This window comes from Aquarana catesbeiana, linkage group LG10, assembly GCF_042186555.1.
Source record: "Aquarana catesbeiana isolate 2022-GZ linkage group LG10, ASM4218655v1, whole genome shotgun sequence".
Classification (NCBI taxonomy): domain Eukaryota; kingdom Metazoa; phylum Chordata; class Amphibia; order Anura; family Ranidae; genus Aquarana; species Aquarana catesbeiana.
In genome coordinates, this window is record NC_133333.1 from 141,795,784 (window position 1) to 141,819,045 (window position 23,262).

Sequence of the window (23,262 nt, forward strand, 5' to 3'; positions counted from 1 at the left end):
ATTCCAGAGGAAACCAGGACTCATATGCATCGACAACGGAGGGGAATACATGAGAAAGGCAATGGAATCACACCTGAAGAATCAAGATATAGCACACCAGACAACTACACTATGCTCTCCCAAACAAAACAGTATAGCTGAAAGGAAAAATAGCACTCTTATTGAAATGGCCAGGTGCATGCTGTGAGATGTCAACCTACCTAACAAGTACTGGGAAGAAGCAGTCATGACTGCAACATACTTACAGTACAGACTATCTTTAAAAGCCACTGAAAGCACCCAATTTGAAATGTTGCATGGATCAAAGCCTAGCAAAGGGCACATGAAAGTGTTCAGATGTAAAGCATATGCTTATATCCCAAGCGAGAAGTTATCCAAGTTGTAGAGCACAGCCATAGGGGCATTTTGGTGGGCTACAGAGAACAAAGTAAAGGATATAGAATCCTCTATTTAAAGACTGACAAAGTGACAATTAGCTGCATTGTTTATTTTAATGAGAGCCCATTATGAGAAATAATGATCCCTGAAGTGAATCTGCCCAGTGAACGAGCAAGAGAAGCTGACCAAAATGAGGCCACGCAGGAGTAAGAATAAGAGGTGGAACTCTTAATAGATAAGTAAAATTTCCCACTAGATCCAACAGAACAGTCTGAAATTAGAACATCCACTCAGGGCGACAAAAGGGATACCACCCCCCCATACTGTTATATGCTGCTAAGACACATAACGTACTTAACAACTTAAGCCCCGGACCATTTGGCTGACCACTTTTTGCGATTCGGCACTGCATCGTTTTAACTTACAATTACGTGGTGGTGCGACGTGGCTCCCAAATAAAATTGACATCCTTTTTTGCCCACAAATAGAGCTTTCTTTTGGTGGTATTTGATCACCTCTGCGGTTTTTATTTTTTGCGCTATAAACAAAAAAAAGCGACAATTTTGAAAAAAAACGCATTATTTTTTACTTTTTGCTTGAATAAAAAACCCCAAAAAATATATAAAAAACAATTTATTTCCTCAGTTTAGGCCGATACGTATTCTTCCACATATTTTTGGTAAAAAAAATCGCAATAAGCGTTTATTGATTGGTTTGCGCAAAAGTTATAGCGCCTACAAAATAAGGGATAGTTTTATGGCATTTTTATTAATATTTTTTTTTTTACTAGTAATGGCGGTGATCAGCTATTTTTATTGTGACTGCAACATTATGGCGGACAGATCGGACACTTTTGGCACCATTCACATTTATACAGCGATCAGTGTGATTAAAAATGCATTGATTACTGTGTAAATGTGACTGGCAGTGAAGGGGTTAACCACTAGGGGGCGCTGTAGGGGTTAAGTGTGTCCTAGGGAGTGATTCTAACTGTGGGGGGGAGGAGCTATGTGTGACATGACACTGATCACCCCTTCCGATTACAGGGAGCGGTGATCAGTGTCAGTGTCACTATGCAGAACGGGGAAATGCTTGTTTACATCAGCATTTACCCGTTCTTCCTCTCCGTGAGACAATCGCGGGTATCCCCGTGGACATCGAGTCCGCAGGACCCACGAACACACTCATGGAGCTTGCGGTGTGCGCGCTGCCGGCACACGCATGCCCGCAAGCCGCTTCTTAAAGGGCGTGCCCTTCTGCCAACGTATATCGACGTGAGCCGGTCGGGAAGAGATAGAAAAATTACCAAAAAGCAAAACCAATAAATGGAAAAAGGCAGCGGAAGAAGAAATAATATTGACTCAGGAAACAAAACCTGGACACTCCTGGAACTCCCCCCTAACCACAAAATTATAGGAAGCAAACTAATTGTAATCCCCTTCTTGTTCAAAACATATTATAAGATCATCAACCTACATTAGGATGTATATCCACCTATCATCATAAAGCGCTGCGCAAACTGTTGGTGCTATAAAAATCCTTTATTATAATAATGATAAAAATAATAATAATCATCTTGATTTCTGGAGTAGAGACAGGGATATGCTTTACTTCTTGAGAATCCCTCTCTTGTGAGTATTTAATTTACTTTCTCATTCCACGTCCTTGTAGACTGCTTAAGGCTGTGTCCTTTTGAAGTTTACAAACAAGGTTGTGTCCTTGCTCAAACCCTGATATTTGCTACATGTAGAGATCTTCCTTAATGTCTCTGTATAGGAAAGTGGTTTTGACATCTAAGTGCTTCACTCACATGCCCTTCCGGGCTGCAATGCTAAGGAGCGTTCTGATGGTGGAGTGTTTTATGACGAAAGCGAGTATTTCATCGTATTCTTTTTAAAATTTATGAGAGTTTCACTTGGCAACTAATCTGGCCTTATATTTGTGGATACTTCCTTTAGCATTGAGATTCACCTTTAGCATTGAGATTCACTTTAAAGAGCTAGGGAACATCAGCCACTATCTTGGGATCCCAATAGAGAAGGAAGAAGATGTAAGTTATTTTCTCAACCATAGTCATCAAGAGAGTCATAAAATTGCAGAAATCTTGGAACAGTTCCACATGTAAGATGCAAAACAAGTAGGGGTGTCATCTGCTTGGGGACACTGACACTCAGGAGCAGGGAAATTGAGAAATAAACAAAGGCTGCACTGGCCTAGTGCAATGTCCTCAATAAATTACTTTATTGTATAAAAACAAAGAATGATACTCAAAAACATGTGCTTGGATACAGAATATCAAATTATTAGCAGATTTTCGTCCATGTTATCACATTACAGGTGAAATGTCCCACAGTAAAACTGGCTGACGCATTTCGAGGTATTACCTCTCCCTCAGAGCCAACTGAGCTGTGTCTCAATTTCAGTGCATCTAAACATCCCCAGTCTTATGAGGGCAGCAAAGTGGCATTTATCCAGATTTGCCAGGACAAGAGCCTTAGAGTAACACCACTGTTGGGTCCACCTTCGAGCTCAGGAGATATGTGTTATTTGTGTTGAAGACTCAGGAGCAGGGTGCTGTTGACATTCAGTGTTGCCCATCAGAAGAGATGGCTTAGGCTTCTTCAGAGGAACCTCAATGACACACTCAAAGCACATCCTGTTGGGAAGGGGTGTTAGAAGTGCAACAGCATTTACTATGCATTCCGAACTATAGATGGCACTGTAGTGATATACTAGTGTCTGTCTATTTATATGTGTTTGTATATTCTGTTTCTTGTCGAGGCAACACTTTTTATGGGGTAATTTCCCAGAAAGATTTGGTAGGTATAGAAAGGGGCACATGCTGTCTCAAGACTTATGGTCATCCATGAGAAGGGGGCCGAAAGGATACGGATGTGTAGTGATAAGTCCTTTAGAACATGGCATAACCTAGAAGGCTTAAGAAGGGAGATCAGAAGATAAAAAGGAAAAGAAGAAAGAGAAAGGAGAAGTAGAGAAAATAAAAGAAAAAAGGGGGAGGGATGTAAAGTAGGGAAGGAGTGATAAGGGGTGGGTCATAGCAGGACTAGGGAGGATCCCAGACCCCAAGACAAGTTCCTAGTTGGTAGTTGGATGTCTGTTAAAGTGACCACAAAGGGTCATTTAGGATCCCCCTCAATAATTGGAGATCCAGGGGTTCAAGTTTTTTTTTAATTTCGTGACTTTGTCCTTACATATAGTTACATAGTTAGTCAGGTTGAAAAAAGACACAAGTCCATCTAGTTTAACCAAAAAAAAAAAAATAATAATAATAATACAATCCCACATACACAAACCTATACCCACAGTTGATCCAGAGGAAGGCAAAAAACCCCTGCAGGACTGCTGCCATTTTTTGGTTAATCAAGTACCACGTCATCTTAGTTTTAACTTGTTTTATGGTTGGAATCCCCCATTTCCAATTTCTAGCCATGGTTTGTTTGGCGGCTGTAAAAATGAAGGATATCAGTTTAAATTGGTTCGCTGTGCATCGGTCAGTTTTCAGGTTGAGCAGTGCATTATATGGGTTTGTAGAGATACTGGCCTCCAAAACTATATAGAGCAGTTAGTACACCCTTGTCCAAAATCTTTTTTATCCTTGAACACTCCCACTACACGTGTCAGCCAATCCACGTCCCCAAAAGCAACGGTCTGTGGTGCCTTGGATACACTTAGGCAGTCTCGACGGTGCCATGTGCCAGTGTAACATAAGTTTGTAGTTTGCCTCCAAAAATAATCGATTGACCCATATGTGTCAGTGTCCCATATTTGGGACCATTGATGAGCTTCCAGCTGGGTCCCCAGTTCCACCTCCCATTGAGTAGTGCAGAGCGGGTGGTCAGGCGTATTTCCCAGACAACAAGGATTTGTAGAGCAAGGACAGAGTGCCTTATGTCAAAGGGTCAGTGTGGCAAATGCGCTCGAAAGAAGTAAGAATGAGCAATGAGTCTGTGTGTCTCGGGTTTTAATGGATGAAGTTGCATCAAGATAGCAAATTCTTAGATAATGGAGCGCTTGCTCTGTGTATGATGTGCATAAGGTGACATGTGCATAATTGAATCAAAAAATATATATAGTGACAATTTCAAACATAGAAAAAAAATGTATATGTGATCAAACCAAAATTGTAGTCAATATAAATATTAATAAAAGTGCTCCTCTACAAAGTGTAATAGTCGATTATTTAATCCGTGTCACCACTTCCACCCCCAAGTGCAATGCCTGCTCACCTTCGGAGGGGACCCCCTTGGGTCATTTACAGCTCTTTAAAGACTAAGTTTAAGGTGGTCCAAACGCTTCCTTAGGAGACCCCTCTTGGGTCATGCAAAGCTAAATAATATGTTTAAGAGATGGTCCAGCCAGCTTCTAGGATGACTCGGGAAAAGAAAAACAGCCTTTCATCGCGCAACAGTGTAATTACATCAGGGCCATAGATAAAAACATATAGCGATATCCCACTCACATATTACATCATCTTGTATATAGCTTGTATTATGTAAGGCTAATCAGGGAGAAACTGCTCTCCTCCTCACTATTACAACCGTGTAACTGAGACAACGGATGGACATGTCACCAACTCCTTGAAAAAGTAACGTGATCGGTGACGCAACGCGTCAGAAGGAGCTGGTGACGTTTCCATCCAGTGTCTGTTACATGGTTGTAACGGTGAGGAGGAGAGCAGTGTCTCCCTGATTAGCCTTACATAATACAAGCTATATACAAGATGATGTAACATGTGAGTGGGATATTGCTATATGTTTTTATCTATGGCCCTGATGTAATTACACTGTTGCGCCATGAAACGCTGTTTTTCTTTTCCCGAGTCATGGTAGAAGCCGGCTGGACCATCTCTTAAACATATTATTTAGCTTTGCATGACCCAAGGGGGGTCTCCTATGGAAATGTTTGGACCACCTTAAACTTTGTCTTTAAAGAGCTATATATGACCCAAGGGGGTTGCCTCCATAGGTGAGCAGGCATTACACCTGGTGGTGGAAGTGGTGACATGGATTAAATAACAGACTACAATTTGATAACACTTTGTGGAGGAGCACTTGTATTAATATTTATATTGACTATAATTTTGATTTTATCATATATATATATATATATATATATATATATATATATATATATATATATATATATATATATATATATATATATATATATATTTTTTTTTTTTTTCTATGTTTGAAATTGTCACTATATATATTTTTTGATTGAATTATGCACATTATACACAGAGCAAGCGCTCCATTTTCTAAGAATTGTATACCTTCATGCTTGAAATCATTTAAATGGAGCAGCTGCTTTGTTTTCACCTTATTAGTCTTTATACACAAAGCAGCGCTTCAATATTTTCAAAGAAATTTTTGCATCTAGATAGCTCTGTTTATGTATTAAATTTCATTGGTAAAGTAATGAATTAGAAAGAAAAGAAGGAGAGGATGTGGTCATGTGGGTAACATAGCAGAGGGACAGCTATCAGCATAAAAATTAGGTTGCAGGTCATTTAAAAAAAAAGACAGCTTTCCTGGCAACAGGCATTTTTTGCAGGTTGAGACTAAATTGTAGACATTTATCACAGAAAAAAAAAGCAGAAAGTTTAAACTTCAAACTTTCTGCATTATTTGATGGCTAAGGCAGGCCATGCACGATTCATTTTTTTTCATTCAACCAGCAAGTTTAAAGAAAAAAAATAAACTGATTCTCCCATACATACATTCAATGTGAATAGGGGAATCTTGTATTCTCCCGGCGGGGAGCAGAATACAATGATCAGTGTTGCTGGCTATAGCTAGCAGCACTGATTGTTCAGAGAAATCTGGCAGGCTATCGATCCACTTGTGTACAACAAGCTAGCCCATACATGGATCGAAATCCGGCTGGTCGCTGCTGAACTGGTTGAATTTTAATACATGTATGGCCAGCTTAAAGGAGAAGTACAACCAAAGCTTGTTTGGCTGTACTTCTCCTGTGGATCACAGGAATACAGTTCATTCTGCAGTTCTGTGACCCGTTTTCATCAGGCAGTTGGCTGAAGCTCTCGGTGAGCTGCTGAGAGCCTGAGCCGGCCACTTCCACCCCTTCCACAGCCCAGTGCTCCAGTGAGTGTGGGAAGGAGGGGGCAGAGCAGAGAGCTGGCGACTGACAGTCACCAGCTCTCTGCTCAGGGAGCTCTTAGAACCACACATTCGGCAGTGTTTGATTGCTCAGTTCTCAGTGTTAGAGCCAGCAGGGGACTGATGCTGCACCTAGCTGGGTAAGTATGAATCTGAAAAAACCCAAACCCCATACTGCTCTTTTAACTTGGTAAAGAAGAAAAAGTAGTAGTAACAAGAAAACAAATATATTGGTAAAAATTAGATTATGTTACATTTATTACTGGACATATCTTCAAACTTTGATTTACACTTTAAGCTTTGGGATAGATATTTTTGAGGCCTTTAGCTTTGCATTATAGTTTTATTAGCAGTTTTTATGTTAACATACCATTTAAAGCTGAATGCTGGCCAGGTGTAAAAGACACACATTAAGGAAGCTCTGTAATAATATATCATTAAACATGTTTCAAATAGTGTAAGAACCTGAATTTGGCCTGGTATCAGCCTCTTCAGTCCCCCGTACAGCAGCGCACAGGGAGAAGTAGCATAATAAGCTAGTCAATTGTGATGCAGTGCTCAGGTGCTAACAAGGGGTATGTTGGTAGGAGGAAAGCGCAGGCAAGACAGAGATTAGTTTTTCAGTCAATTCTACCCTGATAGACATGGGTGTCCTGTGTTACACAGCCCAGCCATGTCCTTCAAGGTAGAATTGACTGAAGAACTCAGAGCTGAATGTATAGAAATGTAAATCATTTGGCAGTTAAAAAAGCTCCTATATTTGTATTCCATCTGTGTTCTTATCTGTTTGCATGGAGTTCAACTTTAAGAATTTTGCTTCTGCTTTTCCAATTGTTGCATAAAAATAATTTGTATATTTAATGAAGAAAACCATAAAAGAGAACTGAACAAAATTAACTTTAATTTCTGAAACACACTTCAAGTTTTGGCATAGGTATGTTGGGGGCTTATAGTTTTGCCTCATCGTGATTTTTAGGTTAACGTACCATTTTATTAACCTTTTTTTCAGATTTTTTAAGTTGTTGGGTTCAAAATATCTTATATATGCAATGAAGACAACTGTAAAAGAGAATTGAATTGAATTGCATTTGGGGTCATCAAATTGTTTATATCATTTAAAGGAGGTACTTTTGTTGCTTATAAACCCACAATCTATGCACTTGACATGCACAATGAGTAGCCAGTCCACAAAATCATACTTTTTTTCCTTGTGATTTCCATACAAATTGGCTCATAACATCCATTGCAAACAGCATCCTTGGTCAGCTTTCCATAATGGATTTTCACAGTATTTGTGATTCAAAAGTTACAATGCCAATGCATGAAATATTTTTTTGCACGTTCAATGCAAACACTCACCAGAATAAAAATAACCTTTAATAGCACAATATAATATAACACCAAGATAACATTTTTTTTTTCTATACAGTGGCCCTCCCCAACCCCAGTAAAATACATTAACAGAGTTCTGGATGCTACAAAGCTTATTTACAAAAGGGAAAAAACATCCGGTCCAAAATAGGATATAAATAGGTTGTCCATATATCAAAGCTTATTCCTTTGCAAGAATCGCCACAACTTGTAAAGTCTAAATACTGACTGTAAATCTGGATCAGGTGCATAAATAGACAATGACGTAAACAAATTGTCCTCATTTTGCAAAGGACTTCAGTGTTGAGAGCCCGGCCATGTTTGATCGGTCTCCAGCTGATTGGCTAGAAAATTAAGCGCCAACGGTCTGCACTTTTTTTTTTTTTTAAGAACTACTTCCCTTCTTCATGCAGTATTCCCAAGGTTTCTTGGGCATAGATGGCAGTACCAAAAACAAGCAACATATTCCTCCGAATACCAAGATGGTTCCTGCTGCTGCTGCGCATGCTAAAGACCATGAGTATTCATATTGTAGATGTACGTTCTGGTTACTTGCCATGAGCAAAATGACTGCCTGACGAAATACTACCATGGTGATCATGACAAACACACCTGTGGAGAAAAATGATAAGAAAGAATTAACAAGGCTTTCATAAAATTCATCTGACATGTGACTAGTATAGATATAGACTGCGTCTGTGTAGAGTGAAATATGTGACCCAAAGTCCTGTGATTTACAATCCCTTATGTTGGCCTTTTAAAACTGAACTACAGGCAAATATTAAAGATCATTTAATGTTGTATATTGCTTTATATAGCAGAGTACCTGAATCTGTCTTGATGTTAGCATCCTGTTATAACTTGTACAGCAGTGCTCAGACCAATAGAGAGGGGGCTGCATTAGGAGCAAATAAGCCCTGCTAAAATCAAAGCAGGAAAATAAAACTGGTCCCTGTAAAGAATAATATGTTCCTCTCCCGCTGCCTGTGCCAATAAATGTAGAGAATGTTGGGACTGGCAGGAGTGACCACTGAGAGTGGTGGGAGACCAGGGGATTGGAACTTCTGGAAGTGTCAATTTCTGAAGAGTCTTTAGGCAGTGCTTGGGACATGAGCAGCGGGAGAGATACATTTTATTATCTCCTTTACTGGGAACAATTTTTATGCCACTTTAGCAATCTTTAATTTAAAGTGATAATAAAGTCTGTTTTTCTTTTTTAAATAAATAACAAACATATAAGACTTACCTACTCTGTGCAATGGTTTTACACAGAGCAGCCCGGATCCTCCTCTTCTGGAATCCCCTGCAGGCAATACTGGCGCCTCTTGCCTTTGAGTACCCCCACTAGGAAGATGCTTGCTGGGGGGTACTCATAAAGGCTTGCTCATAGGCCACACTGTGTGCATCTGTTGAAACACAGAGTGCAGCTTGGCCCCACCTTCGTCCCACTCCCTTGTCACTGGATTTGATTGACAGCAGTGGGAGCCAATGTCTCCCACTGCTTTCAATGAATTCAGCAAGGAGGAAGAGAAAGTGGAGTGCTGCTGCTCTCAGACACAGTGCTGGACCGAGATTGGGCTTAGGTAACTACTTGGGGGAGGGAGCTGCATCTAAAAAGGTTTTTTACCTTAATGCAGAGATTGCATTAGGTTAAAAAAAAAAAAAAAAAAGCCTTTACAAACACTTCAACAGAGAATATGGTGTCTCTTCCTAGCTGATAAGCAGAAGTATTTGGATTGTAAGGCCTCATGCAGAGAGGATGTTTTTTTAACTCTTCCAGAAGCCAGCAGCGCTTTTGCAGAAAATTACCTGACACTTGTTAAAGTGTCTAAAGCTTTTACAAGCTTTTAGGAGCTTTTACAGATGTCAAGCCCGTGGGAATTAATTAATTTGATTGGCCAGAATTAATAATTTATTCTGACCACTGAAATTAATTAATGCTCAAGCACATGGGCACATTTAGCAGCTTTTAACAGCTTTTAGCTGCTTTCTGTAGCGTCAGTCATTTTTTTCCGCCCAAACTCTGCTCCTGGACACACTGGCAATGTTTTTTTTTTTCCTTCCTCTAAAAACCTTTAAAAGCTCCTGCCACTTAACACTGCTAAATGTCTATGTGTGCATGGACACATAGGCTAACATGGACGGATGTTTAGAGACAGGAAAAAAACCCGCCATATATCCCTAGAAACAGGTATAAAAAGGTCCAGTGTGCATGCAGCCATACAGAATTAGGCTGGCATGCATATAGATATATTGAAATAATTCAGTTTATGCTGAATTTTTCTGCCAGAAGATGGCAGAAAAATCCAGTGTATAAAATGCTCAATCTGGGGCATTTTTACATGCATACATGTGCATTAATGCACACTTGCCCTTTGTTCCAGCCACTAGAATTAAATTTACATGCATGTGAGCTGCCTTCAGATTCATAAATAAAATTGCTTTTAAAAGCAGCCTTTTTTTCTGCCCATTTGCAGGAGGCCTTACAGTTCCTTTGGCAGATAAGAGCGTTCACTAATACTGTATTGATTTCATATGGGTATTTAGCTGATTTCCTGGAATTCAGCTTGAATGTAATGCATCTAAAGCTTTTTATTGTTTTTATGTAAAAGTGACAATCTTTCTTTGCAGCACTAATACCAAGGAAAACCCCTAGAGGACAGAAGCCACTGTAAAAATAGGAGCGGCTCAGAACAAGCCCACAGTGAAAGTTAAACTAGGCATTAGCATTAGATCAAATGCAGATTTACAGGTGTGATCCAATAATTTTTTCTGGAAGGCACTCTTGTATCACCCTAGTCTGCATGTATATTCACAATGCAGACATATCCAGAAACAGCCTACACTGCAGTTATGCAGTTACTGTATCTCAGGAGAACAATAGACATCAGTCTAATATTTTTTCCCCATATTACACTGCATATAATGGCAATAGTAGTGCCTCTAACAACTTTCAAGCAACTAGCAAATTTTGGGACTGGCAGCGCATGGTCACAGTGTGCACACCCAAACTGGTCCCTGTAATTGATGTGGTTGGTGCTGGTGCACCGATTTGCGTGTTGTTACGGATGGGGTGGACACCATCATGGTCGGATATCACTTCCTACTTAATGGTGTCACCCAGTGCTGAGACAAGGTCATTCAGTGCCCAGGACAAAGATTCCATATTGTGCCCCCCCCAACACCAACACCAACCAGGGAGGGGAAGAACGGTGTGGGATACAGCACACGGCACTGAAACATGTATCATTTTATCCCACTTTAAAATATAGAGGTGGAATGAAAGAATGTAGAAAATAATGGGGCCTGTGTCCAGGATCCTAAATTGGGCCTTCCTGGGCAAGAAAAAGAATGTGTGGCAAATTTGGGTGTGGGTTTTATTACGCTGAATATTGGCTGCAAATAAAATAAAAGCAAAGAACAGGGGAGCAGTGACACAGAGTTCACAGGTCAGTAGTAATTGAGGCAGAGTTCAGAGGTCAGTAAGGCATGCTGCGGCAAAAATTGGCTGTGGTTTTTATTGTGCTGAATATTGGCCATAACTAAGAGGGATGCAGAGTGCAGGGGTTTAGTAGTAAGTGATGCAGAGTTCACAGGTCAGTAGTAGGTGACGCAGAGAACAGTAATAGATGATGCAGAGTTCTGAGGTCAATAGTAAGTGATGTAGAGTTCAGAGGTCAATATTAAGTGATGCAAAGTTCAAAGGTCAATATTAATTGATGCAGAGTTCAGTAGTAGGTGATGCAGAGTTCAGTAGTAGGTGATGCAGAGTTCAGCAGTAGACAATGCAGAGTTCAGCAGGAAACAATGCAGAATTCAGTAGTAGGCAATGAGGAGTTCAGTAGTAGGCAAAGAAGAATTCAGAGGTCGATAGAAAGTGACGCAGGTTTCAGAGATTCGTAGGCATGCAAAGATCAGTAGTAAGTGATGCAGAGGTCAGAGATCAGTAGTAAGTGATGCAGAGGTCAGAGATCAGTAGTAAGTGATGCAGAAGTGATGCAGAGGTCAGAGATCAGTAGTAAGTGAGGTAGGAGCTCCTGGTAAAGACAAAATGTTACCCCAGTGGGAAGACAGATGCATTATATCTATTACCAGTGGCTTAAAAAAATCTGTTCCTAAACACAGTACTACTGCCTTTTCATTAATGAAAGCCATAGTGTCCAATTCTAATATGAAGTAAAGGGACAAAACCTCAAGCACCTTCTTACCTAAATACTGCTTCTCCAAAGTGTGTCCCTGTGTTCTGCGAGCTCACATGTTCCCCCTGTCCTCCTAGAGAAGGTGGAGGAGCTTCCTATCTTAAATCTCCCACCTCTCCAGTCACACCAGCCAAGGTATGGGCAGCGCCTGAAATCACACATGAGGTCACCAGTGTGTTCTGCCCACCCTCCCCTCACCAGGAGTATGGTATTTTTCTCAGTCAGTACACATTCTGCCAGGTTTCTTCCACACACGTCAGGTTGCTGTTGGAGGGAGGTGAGAGTAAAATCTTCCCTCCAGCAGTTGTTGCAGCCCCACTGTGTGCTCCATTCTCCAGCTGCCTCAGACGACAACATGATCACTCCTCCTATTCGGGCAGATCAAGAATGGAGCGCTGACAAGCTCCCCCTGCCCCTCCTTCACAAGATCGCACAGCTGGTGTCACCCCTCTAGTGGGTGCCCACATCCCCTGCACCCCTATAGCAACACCACTGATCAGTCATGAAAAAAAACACGCTGCCACCTAGTATTAAGTGAAGAAAGTAATTTACCAAAGAAAACAAAAAAAGCTGCTGCTATCACCTATGTGTTCCCATATCAACAGCAATAAAATAAAGTATCTATGTGATAGCGCTGTTTATAACTTATCTCTAATATGCGTCTGTAAAACCATATAATTATTAAAGTGTCAGTGCCAATAGATAAAGTGCAAAACAATCAATAAGTGCACACAATTCATAGAAATTCATAAAAAGTCCATAAATAATAGAAATGAATGAATAAATGGAGGTCTTCTTATAGACGGTGCACAACAAAGCCTTGAAAGACATGCCTCACAGCAAAATCCACTCCGTGACTTGTGCTCCCTTCACCAGTTGCTATGCAAGCTCACCTCCTTTTTAGGCTCTAAACAGGGTCAAATGTGCTTTGAAAACAGTATGATTCTCCTTTAGAAGTGGCTCCTCAATAATCACCAACAGCTTCAAGCAGACGTAGAAAGACAAGAATGCGTCCAATAGTGCAGTACCTGGGTGTTATTCTGAACAAACCTCACCACCCCAGCTTCATAAATTCACTCACATTTGTTTAGGTAAAATACAGCACATAAAAACAAATCCAGCAGATCTCACGTATTGCATGTAAATATCACTGCCAGGCTCCACTTCTACGCGTTACGCCACCATCCTCATAGCTTCCTTTAAATAAATGTGAGTGCAATTTATGAAGCTGGGGTGGTGAGGTTTGTTCAGAATAACACCCAGGTATCGAGGAGTCACTTGCATTGTGAGCTTGCATTGCACCTGGTGAAGGGAGCACAAGTCACGGAGTGGAATTTGTTGTGAGGCATGTCTTTGACGACAAAGTTTCTTGTGCACTGTCTATAAGAAGGCCACCATTTATTTTATTATTTATGGACTTTTTATGAATTTCTATGAATTTTATACAATTATTGATTGTTTTGCACTTTATCTATTGGCACTGACACTTTACTAATTATATGGTTTTACAGACACATATTAGATATAAGTTATAAGCAGCGCTATCACATACAGTATCTCACAAAAGTGAGTACACCAATCACATTTTTGTAAATATTTTATTATATCTTTTCATGTGACAAAACTGAACAAATTATACTTTTGCTGTAAATTAGTGAGTGTACAGCTTGTATAACAGTGTAAATTTGCTGTCCCCTCAAAATAACTCAACATACAGCCATTAATGTCTAAACCACTGGCAACAAAAGTGAGTACACCTCTAAGTGAAAATGTCCAAATTGTGCCCAATTAGCCATTTTACCTCCCCGGTGTCATGTGACTCTTTATGCCGCGTACACACGGTCGGACTTTTCGTCTACAAAAGTCCGACAGCCTGTCCGACATACTTCCGACGTACCTTCGGCGGACTTGCGGCAGACTTTCTTACGAACGGACTTGCCTACACACGACCACACAAAAGTCCGACGGATTCGTACGTGATGACGTACACCGGACTAAAATAAGGAAGTTCATAGCCAGTAGCCAATAGCTGCCCTAGCATGGGTTTTTGTCCGTCGGACTAGCACACAGACGAGCGGATTTCGGGGTCCGTCGTACTTACGACGTAAAGATTTGAAGCATGTTTCAAATCTAAAGTCCGTCGGATTTGAGGCTAAAAAAGTCAGTTGAAAGTCCGGAGAAGCCCACACACGATCGGATTACCAGCCAGCTTTAGTCCGTCAGCGTCCGTTGGACTTTTGTAGACGAAAAGTCCGACCGTGTGTACGCGGCATTAGTGTTACAAGGTCTCAGGTGTGAATAGGGAGCAAGTGGGTAAAACCTTGTGAGCTGCCAAACTACTACCTAAAATGAAAATCTAAAATAAAAATTAAACTTAAAATCAGCTGCCAACACTTCTCACACTTCCCTAAATGTGATAATGCAAACTGATATATCAAATGTGCGGCGCTAAAAAATAAAAATGAATTAACTATAATATACATATGAAGCACAAATACAATAGGTAACTAGAAAATATATCCAGTGATACAAAGGTGATTAATAAATGTCCAAAAAATAAGTACACGTGCTCTGTGTATTGCACAAAAATCCTTCATAATGTAACATTTTTAAAGTCCATTAAGAAAACTTTAAAAGTGATGATGATATTTTCATGCAGTGTGCACACACTCTCCACCAGATGTACCCTCACCTTAAGGGCTTTATATAAAAGCCTGTAGTAAATATTATCAACTATCAAAAATCCTCCTGTGATTCCTCACAGATCAAAAGCCACTGCTTCCTCCTGGCTATCAGCAATCTCCTCATATATATCACATGCTGAAACAATAGAGGCTTGCAATAGTGTAATAACGTGTTTAAAACAGGTTTATTGCAACTTAAATTCCGCAGAGATTTACACTCACATTTTCATGATAAAAACACGCCTTGGTATACTTATAGACAGAGGGGTGATAACATCACCTGGAGACCAAATGTGCAGCCTTCACAATCTCGTGGCTTCCTCTGGAAATTGTCAGAGAATGTCTCTGACAATTCCCAGAGGAAGCCACGAGATTGTGACAAAACCAATAGGAGGAGCTTGATCGGCTGACATGGAAGTAAGCAAGGAGTCTCTTGCAGCACAGGCTTAGGACAGGGTGAACGCCGGGAACTGGGGCTGCACATTTGGTCTCCAGGTGATGTTATCACCCCTCTGTATATAGGTATACCAAGGTGTGTTTTTATCATGGCAATGTGAGTGTAAATCTATGCAGAATTTTAGTTGCAATAAACCTGTTTTGAAAACGGTTTCACACTATTGCAAGCCTCTATTGTTTCTGCATGTGATATATATGAGGAGACTGCTGATAGCCAGGAGGAAGCAGTGGCTTTTGATCTGCACTTTAATCAGGAGGAGGGCGTGATTCTTGTATCAGCATGTAAGCCAAAATTAGCCACCACAGGAAAGAGGAATCACAAGAGGATTTTTGAAGCGGATAATAATATTTACTACAGGCTTTTATATAAAGCCCTTAAGGTAAGGATACATCTGGTGGAGAGTGTGTGCACACTGCACGAAGATATCATCACTTTTTATGTTTTCTTAATGGACTTTTAAAAATATTATATTATTAAGGATTTTTTGTAAAATACACGGAGCACGTGCACTTTACTTATCTTTTGAACATTTATTAATCACCTTTGTATCACTGCATATATTTTCTATTTACCTATTGTATTCATGCTACATATGTATATTAGTTATATAGTTATTTAATTTTTATTTTTTAGCGCCGCACATTTGATATATCAGTGAATGGGGAGCAGGTGTGTTAAATTTGTTATTATCGCTCTCACTCTCTCATACTGGTCACTGTAAGTTCAACATGGCACCTCGCAACTGGCACCAAAGGACTCTCTGAGGATCTGAAAAAAAGAATTGTTGCTCTACATAAAGATGGCCTAGGCTATAAGAAGATTGCCAAGACCCCGAAACTGAACTGCAGCACGGTGGTTAAGACCATACAGCAGTATAACAGGACAGTTTCCACTCAGAACAGGCCTCGCCATGGTAGACCAAAGAAGTTGAGTGCACGTGCTCAGCGTCATATCCAGAGGTTGTCTTTGGGAAATAGACATATGAGTGCAGCCAGCATTGCTGCAGAGGTTGAAGGGGTGGGGGGGGGGTCAGCCTGTCAGTGCTTAGACCATACTCCGCACACTGCATCAAATTGGTCTGCATGGCTGTCGTCCCAGAAGGAAGCCTTTTCTAAAGATGATGCACAAGAAAGCCCGCAAACAGTTTGCTGAAGACAAGCAGACGAAGGACATGGTTTACTGGAACCATGTCCTGTGATCTTATGAGACCAAGATAAAACATATTAGGTTCAGATGGTGTCAAGCATGTGTGGCAGCAACAAGGTGAGGATTACAAAGACAAGTGTGTCTTGCCTACAGTCAAGCATGGTGATGGGAATGTCATGGTCTGGGGCTGCATGAGTGCTGCTGACACTGGGGAGCTACCGATCTTCAAGGGAACCCATGAATGCCAACCTGTACTGTGACATATTGAAGCAGAGTATGATCCCCTCCCTTTGGAGACTGGGCCGGAGGGCAGTATTCCAACATAACGACCCCAAACACACCTCCAAGATGACCACTGCCTTGCTGAGACTGAGGGTAAGAAGCTGAGGGTAAAGGTTATGGACTGGTCAAGCATGTCTCCAGACCTAAACCCTATTGAGCATCTGTGGGGCATCCTCAAATGGAAGGTGGAGAAGCGCAAGGTCTCTAACATCCACCAGCTCCGTGATGTCATCATGGAGGAGTGGAAGACGACTCCAGTGGCAACCTGTGAAGCTCTGGTGAACTCCATGCCCAAGAGGGTTAAGGCAGTGCTGGAAAAATAATGGTGGCCAAACAAAATAGTGAAACTTTGGGCCCAATTTGGACATTTTCACTTAGGGGTATACTCACTTTTGTTGCCAGCGGTTTAGACATTAATGGCTATGTGTTGAGTTATTTTGAGGGGACAGCAAATTTACACTGTTATGCCGCGTACACACGGTCGGAATTTCCAACAACAAATGTTCAATGTTATCTTGTTGTCGGAAATTCCGACTGTGTGTAGGCTCCATCGAATATTTGTTGTCGGAATTTACGACAACAAAAATTTGAGAGCTGGTTCTCAAATTTTCCAACAACAAAATCCGGTGTCGCACAAAATTCCACACATGCTCGGAATCAAGCAGAAGAGCTGCACTGGCTATTGAACTTCATTTTTCTTGGCTCTTCGTACGTTTTGTACGTCACCGCGTTTGACAAGCTTGAGCCAACATCCATCGGAAATAAATCCAGGATTTTGTTGTCGGAATGTCCGATCATGTGTATGCGGCATTAGACAAGCTGTACACTCAATACTTTACATTGTAGCAAAGTGTCATTTCTTCAGTGTTGTCACATTAAAAGATATAATAAAATATTTTTAAAATGTGAGAGGTGTACACACTTTTGTAAGATACTGTAGACACTTTATTTTACTGATCAGTCATGGATATCCATCATAGCCTATGATTTTTTTCTCCTAAACACAATTGTCCACGGAGTCTGCTGTAGTCTTTTAACTTGGAGAATGCTTACCCAATCTTGTGAAAACTGGATGGATTGTATCAGAATGTTCGAATGCAGTCTCTCACGCCTTTTGCCTCAGTGGTACACTTGAAATAATTTTTTCTGGTGTCGTATATATTATGAATTTTATATACATCTCACTGTATATTAGAGTGGTCAGGAAGATGTAGTTATAATAATACAACAAAGGAAAAGGAATGTGGGGCACCTAGCATATTTGAAACACAGCATGCATTACTTCCTGATCTGAATGATAACATGATTTTAAATAATAATTGCAAGATAAAACTTATAATAAAATGGTGAGAAGAAAGCTGTATAAATTGTAGTATTCCTTTCAATTAGGGGTCAGTTGAGAAATGTCACCTTACATCAATGGTTAAGGTGGGGCTTTCTTTTATTACTGTTTAGTAAGTGTCCCCTTACTTTGGGTGATCTGAGAGAGAAGGCCCTCCTATATTTGTAATCAGAGAAAATGATGTCTCATTACACTTAGGGTGAAAAAAAAACCCAGACTGCCCCTTACCTTGGTGGTCATTGGCATAAATGTCCCCTTACAAACAACTAAAAAGATCATTGGTATTAGTGGTTACCTCTCTGAGTATAGAGGCCCCACTGATCCCACGACGCTGGCTCTGCCGCATGACGTCAGTGCCAGAGCAATGTACGCAACAAAAAAATGTCACTAAAAACGTTTGAAGGAACCCTGTTTGAGAAATACTAATCTAATGAACCTGGCTACCTTTATATTATGATACCTCACACATAAGATGCTATCCAGTATACTATCCATCCCAAGTACATAGAAGACTCGAAAATAATGAGAGGTGAGAGATACAGTATGTCTGTTTCATTCTAACCACCACAAAGCAATGATCTGCCATTACTTTTAATATTGACCTTATTATGTTCAAATGCATTGCATGTACAATAAAGGGAATCTTCCATTTTAAATATACAGATGATTAGTACCTAGTGATCACAGATTGTTTTCCCAATTCGCATTAAAATATCTGAATGCATTACAAAAAAAAAAAACTCTAGCTGTGGTTTTTTATTAAGCCTGCATTTTTTACATTTAGTTCAGTTAAGATGAGCTTTCGAAAACAGACCTTCACTTTAAAGTGAAAGAAATGCTAGTCTCCTTCCCCAACATATTGAATGTCTTTTTATGTTTTTGGGGAGCAAGTACCTCTCCCACTTATGCAATTCTCTCATAGGCAAGAATTACGTAAGCTTGCTACAAGCTCCACTTGTAGCAGTAGAAGAAATGAGACTCTAGGGTATGTGTGTAGGTAGGGTAGAGATGAGAAATTCTGTGTGGAAATGTTCCAATTTGAATTTATTAGAGGTGTACAGTGCCTTGAAAAAGTATTCATACCCCTTGAAATTTTCCACATTTTGTCATGTTACAACCAAAAAGGTAAACGGATTTTATTGGGATTTTATCTGATAAACCAACACAAAGTGGCACACAATTGTGAAGTGGAAGGAAAATGATAAATGGTTTTCAAAATGTATTACAAATAAATATCTGAAAAGTGTAGCGTATATTTGTATTCAACTCCCTTTACTCTGATACCCCTAACTAAAATCTAATGGAACCAATTGCCTTCAGAAGACATCTAATTAGTAAATAATTTAATCTCAGTATAAATACAGCTGTTCTGTGAACCTTAGTGAAAAAACAGCATCATGAAGGCACAGGAGCACACCAGACAGGTCAGGGATAAAGTTGTGGAAAAGTTTAAAGCAGGGTTAGGTTATAAAAAAATATCCCACGCTTTGAACATCTCATGGCGCACTGTTCAATCCATAATCCAAAAATGGAAAGAGTAGGGCACAACTGCAAAGCTACCAAGACATGGCCATCCACCTAAACTGAAAGGTCAGGCAAGGAGAGCATTAATCAGAGAAGCAGCCAAGAGGCCCATGGTAACTCTGGAGGAGCTGCAGAGATCCACAGCTCAGGTGGGAGAATCTGTCCAAAGGACAACTATTAGTCATGCATGCCACAAATCTGGCAAAAAGTGGCAAAAAGAAATCCATTGTTGAAAGAAAGCCATAGGAAGTCTCATTTGCAGTTTTCGAGAAGCTATGTGTGGGACCCTGCAAACACGTGGAAGAAGGTGCTCTGGTCAGATGAGACCAAAATTTAACTTTTTGGCCTAAAAGCAAAACGCTATATGTGGCAGAAAACGAACACTGAATATCACCTTGAATACACCAAGGTATTTCTTCAGCAGGGACAGGGAAGCTGGTAAGGGTTGATGGGAAGATGGATGGAGCCAAATACAGGGCAATCTTAGAAGGAAACCTGTTAGAGTCTGCAAAAGACTTGAGACTGGGGCGGAGGTTCACCTTTTAGCAGGACAATGACTCTAAACATACAACCAGAGCCACAATGGAATGGTTTAGATCAAAGCATATTCATGTGTTAGAATGGCCCAGTCAAAGTCCAGTAGGACTGCACCAGAACTTCCGAAAGTTCGGACCCGAATAATGAACCCCATTAACCTGTTGCTGCCTGCCCACCATCATATGACGGCGGAGCGGTGCGGCTCTTGTTCTGGGCCGCCGTCATATGATGGCGGCTGATTCACACAGGGCATGCGCGCAATCGCAGGCAAGCAGCCCTGCTCTGTCGGTGTCGCCGTGTCCCCGGGACACAGCGCATCACCGACAGGGGTGAACAGCCATTGGGCATGGCTGTTCAACATGTGATCGGCCGCGATTACGTCACGGCCGATCACAAAGGGGTATTCCCCACTTTAGACTGCACATGCGTGCGATTGGGAGCGCGCAGCGAGGTCATGTCGGTGGCGGCGTGTTCCCAGGAACACTGCTCATCACCGATAATGGTAAACAGCCAATGGCTGGCGGCTGTTTACCACGTGATCGGCTGTGATCCATTCACAGCCGATCACCAAATGTAAACATAGACCGGTTACTAGCTGTTACCGTCTCTTCTCTCCTCACACACCGTTTCCAGTGTGAGGAGAGAAGAGACAGGAGCAGTGAGTGACCAATCTATGTGTGTTTTGTAGTGTACTGCACCAACACCACAAAGAGAACCTGTCACATCGCCCCCCCCATTACAGCTGTCACCCAACAGTCACCACATCAGTGCTTATAAAAGAGCACCTGTCACTCATCAGTGCCCACAAAGTGCACCTGTCATCTATCAGTGCCGACAACGTAAACTTGTCACCCATCAGTGCCCACAAAGTGCACCTGTCACCCATCAGTGCCCACAAAGTGCACCTGTCACCGTCAGAAACTGCCGTCAGTGGTGCACCTGTCACCCATCAGTGACCATTATCAGTGACCGTCATCAGTGACCCATCTGTGACCCTCATCTGTCACCTATCAGTGCCCACAAAGTGCACCTGTCACCTATCAGTGCCCACAAAGTGCACCTGTCACCGTCAGAAACTGCCGTCAGTGGTGCACCTGTCACCCATCAGTGACCATTATCAGTGACCGTCATCAGTGACCCATCTGTGACCCTCATCTGTCACCTATCAGTGCCCACAAAGTGCACCTGTCACCTATCAGTGCCCACAAAGTGCCCCTTTCACCATCAGAGACTGCCGTCAGCGGTGCACCTGTCACCCATCAGTGACCATCATTTGTGACCGTCATCAGTGACCCCCATCAGTGACCGTCATCAGTGACCCATCCGTGACCCTCATCTGTCACCTATCAGTCCCATAAAGTGCACCAGTCACCATATGAGACTGCCATCAGTGACTGTCACCCGTTACCTGTCACCTGTCACCTACCAGTGACCGTCACACGTCACCTGCTACCCACCAGTGACCGTCACACGTCACCTGTCACCCATCAGTGACCGTCACCTGTCACCCATCACCTGTCGCCCATCAGTAACCGTAATTTGTCACCTGTCGCATAGCCCATCAGAAAAAATGTCCAAAAGATTCTATACAAGTGAGGAGGCATTCCAGATCTTCTCCATGACTGATGAGAGCAGCGGGGAGTTCTCATCAGATTCAAATGCCAATTCCGATTGTGAATTAAATTCAGCATTTGAACTGATCGATAGTAGTGGATCGGCAAACGAATCAGAGGAAGAATGGATCCCTCTTAAAAGAGCATGGCGCTCTGGAAACCAGACAGCCACCAGCAATATACCCCAGGATCAAATTCCCAGGCCCAGTACCAGCGCTGCTGCCAGCGATAGACCCCAAAACCAAAGACCCAGTACCAGAGCTGCCGCCAGCGAAAGGCCACAAAAAAATGCCCAGTACCAGCACTTCCGCGGCATCACACCCAAATGCCAGCACAGGAACTCCAACTACCAGCACTGGAGTGCCACGTCCCCCAAGAACCAGAGCCACTACATATCTCCCAGATGGTCTTGCCAATTCAACATGGCTGCCTTCCCACTCAGGATCAGCAAGAATTCCCCCTTTCACTGCACAGCCAGGTTTGCAGGCCAATACCTCTGAAATTGATTGTTTTAATTCATTTTTGCCCAACACTTTGCTGCAACTCATCGTGGACCAGACCAATTTATATGCCCAGCAGCATATTGCCAACAACCCCCAATCTTCATACACCTGTCCATTCGAGTGGAAGGATTTGACTCTAGAGGAGTTCAAAATATTTATGGGCCTCACCATAAACATGGGGCTTACAAAAAAAAATGAAGGACATGCCTATTGTTTCACCCACCCCATTCACCACATGCCCATTTATTCTTCTGTAATGTCCAGGTCCCGATACGAGATGATAATGCGCTTTCTTCATTTCAGTGACAACACCCAGTGCCCTCCCCACAATCATCCCAATTACGATAAATTATATAAAATTCGCCTACTCATTAATTTCTTTTCCCAACAATTTGCATAACTCTATGTCCCCGATAAGCATATATGTGTAGATGAGTCGCTGGTACCCTTTTCAGGCCGGCTAGAAATAAAACAATACATTCCTAGCAAAAGGGCCAAATACGGAGTGAAATGTTATAAGTTTTGCGAGAGAGTCACGGGATATCTGTATGCGTTCCGCATATATGAAGGAAGAGATTGCCAGCTCCAGCCCCCTGAGTGCCCGGCCTACATGGGCACAACTGGTAAAATTGTATGGGACCTGGCATACCCACTGCTGAAGAAAGGTTACCACATATACCTGGATAACTTCTACACAAGCCTGCCCCTTTTCAAACACCTATACCTCACACAAACCCTGGCCTGTGGAACCTCCAGAAAGAATAGGCTTCCCACAAGCCATAGTAAATAAGAAATTGCGAAGGGGAGAAAGAGCAACTTTGAGATGCAATGAAGTGCTGGCCTTGAGGTGGAAGGATACCAGGAATGTGTACATGATGTCCACCATCCATGACGACACTACAGTTGAAGTTCAGAGAAGACGAGGTCCCATTGTAAAGCCAAAATATGTACAAGATTACAATCTGTACATGGGGGGGGTGGATTTCAACAACCAAATGCTTCAGCCCTATTTAGCAATAAGGAGGTCCTGTTTCTGGTACAAGAAAGTAGCACTCTATTTAATTAATTTGGCCATTTATAATG

General features: G+C 41.6%; 1 protein-coding gene across 1 annotated transcript in view; it reads right to left on the reverse strand.

Annotated features, from left to right (window-relative positions):
- Positions 1 to 7,400: 7,400 nt before the first annotated feature.
- Positions 7,401 to 23,262, reverse strand: part of CACNG6 (calcium voltage-gated channel auxiliary subunit gamma 6) — a 202,837-nt gene continuing 186,975 nt past the window's right edge. Inside the window, exon 4 of the mRNA XM_073602733.1 lies at positions 7,401 to 8,504. Coding sequence (XP_073458834.1) covers positions 8,278 to 8,504 — 227 coding nt within the window. The 3' untranslated portion in view covers positions 7,401 to 8,277. The remainder of the gene's footprint in view (positions 8,505 to 23,262) is intronic.